This window comes from Chionomys nivalis, chromosome 7 (genome assembly GCF_950005125.1).
Source record: "Chionomys nivalis chromosome 7, mChiNiv1.1, whole genome shotgun sequence".
NCBI classification, from domain to species: domain Eukaryota; kingdom Metazoa; phylum Chordata; class Mammalia; order Rodentia; family Cricetidae; genus Chionomys; species Chionomys nivalis.
The window spans coordinates 11,487,060-11,497,762 of record NC_080092.1 but is presented as its reverse complement, the minus strand read 5'-3'; the positions used below and the strand labels follow the sequence as shown (position 1 = coordinate 11,497,762).

Here is a 10,703-nt window from a genome sequence, read left to right as displayed (position 1 = left end):
AAGATAGACCTATATAGATTTCGAAAAATAAACAGCTCTGCCCTGCCACCCCTCTGGGCCTCCTGCCCCAACGCTGGCCCCTGCTCCCGAAGTGCCTCTGTCCACCTCTTGGGGGAAGGAAGACAATGACCTTACTTGGAAGTTATTCAGGCCCAGTGGTTCCATTGGCTGTTAAGAGGAAAGTGAGCCCGAGGGCCAGAAAAGGTAGCCCTGCCTCCCAGCCCTCAGGTCCTTCGGAAGAGGTTGCTTAAAAAGCCTCCATTCTGCCCTGATCCCAGGCTCAATGAAAAGCCAGTCTTCGTGCGTCTTCGAGCTGCGGCAGCCTCACTGAGCTCCTTCTGGCGCTGGGAGCGCACCTGCTGTCCAATCACCACCTGCATGTCGTCCTGCAGGAGGCGGAGCGGGGTGGGTATGGGTTAGAGTGGGGGTGGGGTCAGGTCAGGATGCTGGTCCACCAGTCCTACTCGGGCCCCGCCCTCTCACCTGCCAAGCCTCAAGCTCCTGCGTCAGCGCCACCTTCTGGCGGATGGCTCGCAGCAGTTCCCGGGACAAAGAGTCCCGCTCTAGCGAGACACGATTGAGCTCCAGGGACAGCTTCAGGGCCCTAGGAGTGGAAGGGGTAGAGAATGTGGTCCGAGGGCACTGGGTATTCTTAGACCCGGTGAAAAGTCGCGGGGGGGGGGCGTGTAACTAACACCAAAATTAAGGAAGGCTGAAGCTTCTGAGTTAAAATGGAAGTTCTACTCTTGTCAGGGCGGTGGAAATCGGGCCCAGAAAGGACCAGAGAACAAGCCCTGCCGAGGCAGTGGGTGAGATTGCCAGGCTCACTTGTTCACTGCTTCGTCCCGGTCAGCGAGCGCACAGCTCAGGGCTTCCTCGGGATTGTCCTGCGCCCTCAGCTCCTTCTGTCGCTGCAGCTCATCCCGTAGGGTCTGTAGCTCTGTGCGGTGCAGGACGATCTGCAGGCCAGGAAAGAAGGTAGACTGGTACATGAGCCTTGTAGGACAACGGTGCCCTCCCGACCTGTGCCTGCTCCATAAACACTGCAGGCAACTAAGTCTGCCTCGGACTGGTACGGGGGTAGGGTAAGCTTTCAACAGGAGGGATGAAGGGAGACGTTTAGGGAGTGGAGCCCAGAAGGCTTCCTGGAGCTACAGGCCAGCTCAGGAAGCAACTACAGGTTCACTGAGGAGTGGGCTAGACAGTGGAGATGAGAAGGAACGGGACATCGTGGGCCTTTGCATCCAGTACCATGCCCTCTCCAACCTCATCCTGCAGCCTGGCCACTTCCGCCTCCTTCTGCTCCAGAATCTCCACTGGGCTCAGGGATGCTCTCTTCTTGGGGGGTTCCAAGCTCTCTTCCTGGATTGAAGGCTGGGGACTGGATGCCTCTTGTATCTCCGGGGACAAGATAATCTATAGGCCAAAGTAATTAATCAGTACTGCATGGAACTTCCGGGGAAAGGGGGGCAGAGTCTGCACCCCTCATTGGTTATTCTAACCAATACGAGGCTGGTAAGCTGAAACTCACTTGGGCTCCTTCACACTCATTGACATTCTGGTCTTGGTCGCTGTCAAGACTGTGGGCAAGCTCGGTCTGTAGGGAGGCACCCGACACTTCGGCGTCCTGGAGTCGCGACTCCTCCTCCAGCTCTGAGACCCGCCGCTGCAACCTCCGCAGTGTGCTCAGCGCCTCGCCAGCCTCGAAGCGAGCGCGTTCCAGCTGCAGATCATAGAGATCATTCCATCTGTCAGCATAAAACCTGCGCTCTGCGGTGGGCCCGCAGGGGGCGCCCGAGGGCCGAGCAATGCCAGGGCAGCACCCCGGTGAACTAGACCTGCCCCCTCTCCTGAATCACAGAGCAACCTGGAATACACCTCCCCTCTGCAGGCACCAATTTCCTTACCTATAAAGCAGGGAGTGCCTGGCATCATCCTCTGCCCCAGGCCTGGCCCCATCAGGTCATCAGGTCCCCTCCCCTGCACAGCCTTTATTCTAATTCACTAATTGCTTTCATCTAGCGTTTATTGATCTCTCCTGAGTCTCACCCTACCAGCCTTTGAGGTTTATAATGCCACCCCATCTCACAAGTGGGGGAACTGATTAGCGTGGGGCTGAGAAGCCAAACTATCTGAACTCATGCTTCCCTCCCTTCTTACTCTTTCTCACAGCCCCAGACTAGGTATTTCAGTCCTGAACTCTGACCTCAGTCCTCTTCCTGGCCTTCCATCTGCCAGGCTCTGATGCACTTTAAGAGTGCATTTCCCTTGCTCAATACTCTTTCTTGGTTCTCATTTGCCCTTGAGGTCTGGCTTGCTTCTGCTCTTGGCCATTTAACTGATCACATCTCCCAGAAAGTCCTGAGGCATCGTCAAGGGCCTAGCTGACCGCCCCCAGCCCACCCCTCTGATCACCTCTAGTTTGTGCTCTTTCCTCTCTCGACGAAGCAGCAGCAGCTCCTCGTGAGTGGTCCGTAGTCTGCTTTGGCCTTTGTCCACTTCTTCACGAAGGCCTCGGATCTGGGTCTCCAGGTCCTGCCGGCGATCCTGCAGCATCTGGTTCTGGGGACAGGTGTCAGAGGTGAGGCAGAGGTGGGGGGCTGTCAGGCTAGTCTCAGAGAGCTGCAGCCGCTACTACCTCCGCCTGCAGACTCTCCAGCCGAGTTCTCAGCTCTGCCCCTGCCAGGGCTTGAGTCTGACACTGTCCACGAAGGGTGTCCAGCTCCCGCTGCAGTTCCTGCTCCGTCCTGGAGGCCTGGGGAGGGGGAACTGACAATGGAGCCATCCGACGGTCTGGGCTGAAGACCAACCCAGCCTGCCCACTGACTTGTCCCCCACTGAGGACTGAGGACATCAGGACACTGAGGACATCAGGTACCACCTCTCCAGGGGTCAGGGTCATTCTACCTGGGCCAGCTGCTGGCTGAGTCTGAGGTTTTGCTCGCTGAGTTCACTGAGGGCCCTTGCCCGTTCTCGGCCACTGTCCTGCTGCTCTGACCGCTGTTCCCCAAGCTGGGCCCGCAGGGCTTCCACGTCTCCCTCCAGCTCCACAGCTCTGGCCTCCCACTCAGCACCGCGGGCTGCCAGTCCACGGCGGAGCTCATGATTCTCCTGCTGCAGCCTCTGTGGGGGAGGGGAAGGACAGGAAGTCACCTGAATTGGCACAAACTCAGAGTCCAGGATGGAGGGAGGATCACCCAGATCGAAAGAGGCCAGTCTGTCTAGGACAGACAAGAAAGTAAAAAAGGGGAGTCGGTAAGAGTAAATGACACCGAGAGAGCTAGAAAGAAGGTTCCAGGCCAGACAGGGGTGGGAGTCACACCTCTGATGCCCACTCACCTCCTGCTGCCGCCTGGGCTTCTGGACCCGAAGTCGTAAGCGGCGTTTTTGGCGCCTGAGCCTGGTAGAATTTAAGCCCCGGCCCATGGCCTCCCACTTCGCAGTCTCCAAGAAATTCTGTAGGCTAGCTTGGCCCAGCCCCTCTACCAGGCTCCCCTCTAATTAATACTGGGCTGTCCCACCCAGAGCCCCACCCCTCTATCTGCCCTCCTCCAAACCTGTTGGACCAGCGCACGGCAGAGCGGGGGTGGGGGGGGGGAGGGTGGCACTGTCTCCGGACCTTCAAAGCAGGAAGGCTTGGGATGGGCCAGGTGACTCTGACTACAGTTGTTACAATTATTAGCAGGTGTTCCAGCCAGGTGTTTAGCTGGTTCTCTGTGTATTACTTAATTTCACCCACTAGAGGGAGCATCAATATTCTTAGACGAGGAAACAGAGTCAGAAGCTAGTTGTGCTGGCAACCTAGGTAGTCAAACTCTTACTCAATATTGCTAGAGCAACAAAGCCCTGGGCGGCTTTGGGATCCAATTTTCCTGCTCGGTGCTTAGCTCTGCTACTGTTATGTGGTTTTAACAAGTCTTTTTAAAAACTCTTTTTAAAATTGATTTATGTATTTTATGTATTATGAATGCTCTATTTGCAATGCATGCATGACAGAAGAGGGCACCAGATCTCATTACAGATGGTTGTGAGCCACCATGTAGTTGCTGGGAATTGAACTCAGGACTTCTGGAAGAGCAGTCAGTGCTCTTAACCACTGAGTCATCTCTCCAGCCCCTCAATAAGTCTTTTTAATATCTGCAAGTTCCTTTAACATCTTCAAATCCTTTGTCCATCAATCCCTACTGTCATACATCAGCCCTATTCAATATTTCCTGTGCTCCTCTTAGTCTAGGGTCTGGCTATTAAGAGTTGAGGGAGACCAGCAAGTTCACGTTCACTGCCAGAGAGTCACAGGTAAATGGGCACATGCCTGAATCAGACAATTTCAGAGAGGAAGGGCTGTGGAGGAACTCAGGGAAATGAGGAGGAGGAGCCGGGGGGGGGGTCACTTAGGAAGGGACTGACATTGCATTGGCCCCTGCAAGACAAGGGAAGCCAATCAGAAAGAGGGTTGCAGTGGAACAGCAAGTGCAAGCCATGAGCAATGGCACACATCTGTAATCTCAGCATTTGGGAGACTGAGGTGGGAGGATGGTGAGTTCAAGGCCAGCCCTGAGCTGTGTAGCAAACCTGACTCCAAAGTGGGGCAGGCAGGAAAGTGTAAAGGCCCTAAGGGAGCAGGACTGAGTCACTTAAGGAACTGAAAAAGACCCTGTCAGAAGAAAGAAGATGTCACTGACACCAGAGGACAGCAGTTCCAGAACTTTTAGGCCACAGGGAGGAATTTCAGTTTCATTTTGACTGCAATGGGAAAGCTGATACAGAAATAAAGTAATGGGACTTTTTAAAAAAAATTTTTTTGAGACAGAGTTTCTCTGTGTAACAACCATAGCTGTCCTGTAATTTTGCCAGGCTGGCCTCGAACTCAGAGATCCCTCTGCCCCTGCCATCTGAGCGCTGGGATTAAAGGTGTGTGCCACCACACACTGTCAGATTGCACTTTTTCTGTTCACTGTTATCCAAGTCACAGATTCTGGGACACCTGGGGCCAATGTGGGGATGTCGTAGAGCTTGAGGCAGAGACGCGGGGCTACCAGCTGCTGGAGCTAGAGAGAGAAGGAAAGATGGGCTGGGGAATTGAGAACCTGGCTTCAGGTGTGCCCAGAGTCCTGAGCACCATTTCTATGCAAATACTGGTCAGTGGCCTGGTGGAAAGGGTGGGGGCAGTTGTCTACCAAGGTCAGCTTGGGGCTGGAATCCAGGTCTACAACAGGGGTACATTAAGGTGCTTACAACTACAGATGTGAGCCCCAGGGTGAGAGTGGCTGACAGAGTGAGACCCCATCCTACAAACCAGGAATGGACAAGAATGAAAAGAATAAGCCGGGCGGTGGTGGCGCACACCTTTAATCCCAGCACTTGGGAGGCAGAGGCAGGCGGATGTCTGTGAGTTCGAGACCAGCCTGGTCTACAAGAGCTAGTTCCAGGACAGGCTCCAAAACCACAGAGAAACCCTGTCTCGAAAAACCAGAAAAAAAAAAAAAAAAACAAGAATGAAAAGAATATACGTGGGGGGCATTTAGCAGGGTGAAGGCTGGGAGCGGCTCCCAGAGTCTGAGTTTACGGTGGATGGCTGATGAGCTAGCCTTTAGATTTAGAGGGCCAACAGCTTGCCCAGGGTCACACAGCCAGAGAACTTGTCTGTCCTTAAATTATTTATGTCATTGAGACAGGTTCTCACTATATAGTCGGACTTATGGAGACCAGCTTGTCTTCACTGATACCTGCCTGTCCCTGCCTCATGGGTGCTGGGATTAAAGGTGTGTGCCATTACATCAAGCCTGAGATTACTTATTTATTATTTATTGCTGTGCCGCGTACCAAACCCAAGGCTTTGTATGTGTTAAAACAACAACAACAACAACCCTTCACTACAGAATTACACCTCCAGTCTAGAGTTCTTGCTGATTTGCTTTCTTTTTTAGGGTCTCATGTAGTCCAAGTTGGATTCTAACAGAATAGGCAGCCAAGGATGGCCTTGAGCCCTTCTGAATTTCCTGATTCCACTTCCCAAGGGCTAGTTTACAGCCCCCACCATGACTGAATTTATGTATTGCTGGGGACCAAACTCAGGGCTTTGTGTTTACTTGGCAAGAATTCTACCAACCCACCTCAACCCCAGTCTACTTTTTTTTTCTTTCTAGTTTTGAGACAGGATTTCTGTGTGTAATAGCTCTGGCTGTCCTGGAACTCCCTTTGTAGACCAGGCTGGTCTTGAACTCACAGAGATCTGCCTGGCTCTGCCTCCCCAGTGCTGGGATTAAAGGCGTTCGCCACCACTATCCAGATCCACTCTTCTTTTTAAAATGAATGTGTGCATGTGTGTGCTTGCTTTTTCTTTCTTTTCTTCTTTTTCCTTTCCTTTCTTTCTCTCTCTCTCTTTTTTTTTTTTTTTTTTTTTGGTTTTTCGAGACAGGGTTTCTCTGTGGTTTTGGAACCTGTCCTGGAACTAGCTCTTGTAGACCAGGCTGGTCTCGAACTCACAGAGATCTGCCTGGCTCTGCCTCCCCAGTGCTGGGATTAAAGGCGTTCGCCACCACTATCCAGATCCACTCTTCTTTTTAAAATGAATGTGTGCATGTGTGTGCTTGATTTTTCTTTCTTTTCTTCTTTTTTCCTTTCCTTTCCTTTCTTTCTCTCTCTCTTTTTTTTTTTTTTTTTTTTTTTTTTTTGGTTTTTCGAGACAGGGTTTCTCTGTGGTTTTGGAGCCTGTCCTGGAACTAGCTCTTGTAGACCAGGCTGGTCTCGAACTCACAGAGATCCACCTGCCTCTGCCTCCCGAGTGCTGGGATTAAAGGCGTGCGCCACCACCGCCCGGCCTCTTTTTTCTTTTTTTAGACAGGGTCTCACTATGCAGAATAGAACAGGCTGCCACAGAGATCTCCCTGCCTCTGCCTTCCAAATGCTGGGATTAAAAGCATGTGTCACCACGCCTGGTTCTTTTTCTCTTTGGACAGAGTCTTCCTCAGCCTCTAGAGTGCTGGGACTACAGCCTGGCACTATCCTTCCTGGTTTCCTTCGTCAGATCAGTTTGAGAGGCATCGCTTTGCCCTTTTATCCTCCCCATGCTCTGGCTCTTCTCCCTGTCCACTCCAGTCCTGCCCACCCTCCGTCTGCCACACAGACCAGCTTACTTCTTCACGCTCCAAGTGCTGAGTGTTCAGCGTTTCTAGCTGCCTCCGAAGCTCCTCATTGCGTTCCAGAAGCATCTTGCCGAGTTCAGCGGCCAACAGTAGGTCCTTCTCTTTCTGTTGCAGCTGTAGGGCCAGGTCCTCTGGTTCCTCTGGCCCTGGGCCCCCTCCCAGGAAGGAGTCTCGGCGCTCCAGCACAAAGGGGAAGAATCCTTCATCACCACTAGGAGACGCACCCCCTGAGAGCAGCCCAGAAGAGAAGCTTGGCCCACCAGGGGAGTCCATGGTACGTGATCATCTGTGGAGACAGTTTGCTGTGGATCCTGTCACCCTACAACAGCCCCAGGACTCGGCCCCTGGTGGCAAACACCTAAGCCTCCCAATCTTGCAGCCAGGGCCTCCCTGAACCAACAAAGGTTAATGACCCATGGCGGCTGCTCAACTCCGTTAATGACCTCAGGGTAGACTGAGGCAGGAAGCAGCATGAAATCAACCATCTTGCCTTCAGACTCCTACCTTCTGCCTTTGCCACATGGTCTTTGCCTTCAGGAAGCTTTTGTCCCTGCTCCCTGGTGCTACAAGTTACTCTCATTTCCTGCTCCTCTTCCCAGTCCCTCACTTCCTGGGCACTACCTAGAATTCAGGTTCACACAGACTCAGCTACACGAAGAAAACAGCTCCTTCTCCTAAGAGTGCAGGGCTCTCTCACCATTAGGAACCCAGGTGTGCCTTGATGCTTTAGCCACAGAGATCCAACTCCTGACCCTTCCAGAATCTCGAGCCCTTTGCCTTCCTATATCCTGGTTCTACTTTCTCAGGACCCAGGTGTTTTAGACTTGATCAGCTTTGTCAGTCTTGATGGCCATCGTGTCCCTCTCTCCTGAATTCCCAGTGGAGTCTCTTAGGTCTTTATTTTAAGCAAGTCCCAGGATTTCCTGCCTCTACCCCTCCTGATTTAGGAGCCCTCATCCCCAGACCCCCAATTTCCCTGGGCCTTGGGGCTGACCCAGCGTAGGGCGAGGTAACTGGTTGTGCCAGCCAGCACACCGCCGCCGCCACTTCGGGTTTCTGTTTACTTCCCGGCCCGCCCCAGGGGATGGGAGCCCGGTGCACTACGAGGACCGCCCAGGGACAGGGGCTCAGGGGGAAAGGCCTGACACCCTGGCTTCTTCATGCCAACCTCTGGGAGGGTACCCGCTCCCTATTTACCCCAGAGCGCGTACACACCTGTCCCCCTCCTCTCGACAGGTGTCAGGTACAGCTGGGCCCGAAAGTCCCAGGTGTTACAGAAGTCCCTAGAGTCCAGCTGTGCCAGACCCAGACCCAGGGTCCCCCCCAGTGGGGACTCCTGCTTTGGGTACCCAATGCCTGCCCACCACTCTCTTTGCTGCTGGTGTTCTGGCTTCCCGGAGCTTTTTCCAGAGTCCCTAGAGGCCATTCCTGAGCTCCCTCCCTCATCCTGCCCTGACGACCGGTCTCCCCCAACCATGCCAAAAGTCTGGTTGTCCCGCCCTCTGCGCCCCCTAGGCTCTCACCTGTCGCCACCGGGCTCCCTCCGAAGTTCCCCTGATCCCCGATGTCCTCTTCCGGAGGCGGCGCCAGGTGCAGGTTTGCACAGGTGAGGGGGCGGTGCCGCGGGAGGGGCGGGGACGCCCCCTGGTGGTGGGAATGGCCAAGACCTTGTCAAAGGAAAGTCACCTCCATCCTCTTTAAGGTCCATCTTGCTTCTACTGAGAACAGTAATTGAACATTTACTACGTGCAGATCATAGGCTGATCATAGAAGTCAGCTTCTTACTCTTCATGCTTGCCTTTGAGATAGAGAATTATTAATAAGAATAACCCGGTAAGCCCTCCACTAAGAAAGCTCTTTTATAGAAATTGCTTACCTTTGTGACATCCTAAAGAAGCAACAGCTGCTGACGGTCTGTTTTATAGAGGTGCAAGCTGAGGTTCAGGGAAACCACCGGCTTTGTTTGGAGCACAAGTTGGTTATTGTCTTAGTTACTTCTCTATTGCTGTGATAAAGCATCATGACCAAGGCAACTTATAAAAGAAAGCATTTAATTTGGGGGCTCCTGGCTCCAGAGGTTGAGAGTCCATGATCATCACGGCAAAAAACATGACAGCAGGCAGACAGGCATGGTGCTGGAGCAGTTGCGGAGAGTTTACCTCTGATATAAGGGCAAGAGGAGAGAGAGAGGAGAGAGAGACTGTATCTCGTATGGGCTTTGAAATCTCAAGCCCACCTCCAATGGCACCAACAAGATTACCCCTCCTAACCCTTCCCAAACAGTTCCACCAACTGGGGACAAAGCATTCAAATGTGTGAGTCTATGGGAGCTATTTTAATTCACACCACCACAATTATGAACAGTGAACGTGTGACATTAGCATCTTTTTGGATGGCAGTGGCAGAGTCTCGTGTATCACAGGATGGCCTCAAACTCACTAAAGAAGAGAATGACCTTGAGCTGCAGGTGTTTCTGGCTCCGCCTCCTGGGTGCTAGGTTGGCAGGCGTGAGGCCTGCACCACCACACCCTCACTGTATGCTCTGCTGGGGTTTGAATCCAGGGCCTGGCGTGCGCTAGATAGTTACTCTACCAACTGACTATAGCCCCAGCCCTAGCAACTTATTCTTTCATAAGTTCCATGCTTCATACAAGGCACCGATGACTGGGCACCTAGGGTGGTTTGCCTCTGAGCACACCTGAGTCCATATGGCTCCAAATGTGGGGGCCTCAGTTCTTTCATTCTGCAGATTTTGGGGCCCATGCTCCAGTAAGACCAGCAGCCATGTATGGAGGGATGGGACCCAAGGCAGGTGATGTAGGACCAGCCCACAAAGTGGGACCCCAGCCTTGACTCCGTGGTTTCCCATAATTCTCTTCAGACACCATGGCCTTCTGAGGAGACACACAAGACAGAGATTCCAGACCACATAAAGAGGACAAACAGAACTGAGCAGTGGTGACACATGCCTTTAATCCCAGCACTCGGAGGCAGAGGCAGGCGGATCTCTGTGAGTTCGAGGCCAGCCTGGTCTATAGAGCGAACTTTAGGACAGCCAGGACTTCAACATAGAGGAACCCTGTCTCTGGGAAAGTGGTCTGCTGGCCACTGTTAAACAACAGTCTCTGGGGAGAACAAAAGTCACAGCTTGTTACATTTACCAGTGTCTGTGGGATGATTTGAAGCTACTACTGCAATTTCAACTGAGAGAGAGCACCCTGGAGGCAGGAGGTAGAGATAGGCCGGACGGAGTAGAACCCACAGCCTCCACTTTTTCTACCCGAGAACTCTAACTCCTAATCATCTTTTCTGACTAGTCATTTTATTATCTGCTCTGAGTGTCTCTGGCTAGCATTTAGGACACCTGAGTCTTGGAAAGTTAGAGGACTTGGATCTAAAGATTAGGAGATAGACTAGGCAGTGGTGGTGCACGCTTTTAATCCCAGCACTCAGGGCATAGGCAGGTGGAGCTCTTTCTCTCTCTCTCTCTCTCTCTCTCTCTCTCTCTCTCTCTCTCTCTGTGTGTGTGTGTGTGTTGAAACTCTAGCGTATGGGGAA

At 52.8% G+C, this 10,703-nt stretch overlaps 1 protein-coding gene across 1 annotated transcript; it reads right to left on the bottom strand.

Moving 5' to 3' along the window:
• Positions 1-11: 11 nt before the first annotated feature.
• On the bottom strand, positions 12-8,716 carry Bicdl2 (BICD family like cargo adaptor 2). The gene is made up of 10 exons (XM_057776148.1): positions 8,669-8,716; positions 7,137-7,431; positions 2,908-3,123; positions 2,639-2,755; positions 2,416-2,562; positions 1,532-1,723; positions 1,267-1,416; positions 829-959; positions 484-604; positions 12-386 (listed from the first exon to the last, which is right to left on the bottom strand). The coding sequence occupies exons 2-10, from the start codon at positions 7,416-7,418 to the stop codon at positions 225-227; spliced, it is 1,518 nt and encodes a 505-aa protein (XP_057632131.1). The 5' UTR covers positions 7,419-7,431; positions 8,669-8,716; the 3' UTR covers positions 12-224.
• Between the last annotated feature and the right edge of the window lie 1,987 nt (positions 8,717-10,703).

Bases quoted from the DNA above. Each gene is read 5' to 3' on its own strand.
- Bicdl2 (XM_057776148.1), bottom strand. From the start codon at position 7,418: ATGGACTCCCCTGGTGGGCCAAGCTTCTCTTCTGGGCTGCTCTCAGGG. The intron at 3,124-7,136 runs GTAAGCTGGTCT...CCTCCCCCACAG, and splicing joins AGCACTTGGAGCGTGAAGAA to AGGCTGCAGCAGGAGAATCA. The intron at 2,563-2,638 runs GTAGTAGCGGCT...ACCTGTCCCCAG, and splicing joins TGGAGAGTCTGCAGGCGGAG to AACCAGATGCTGCAGGATCG.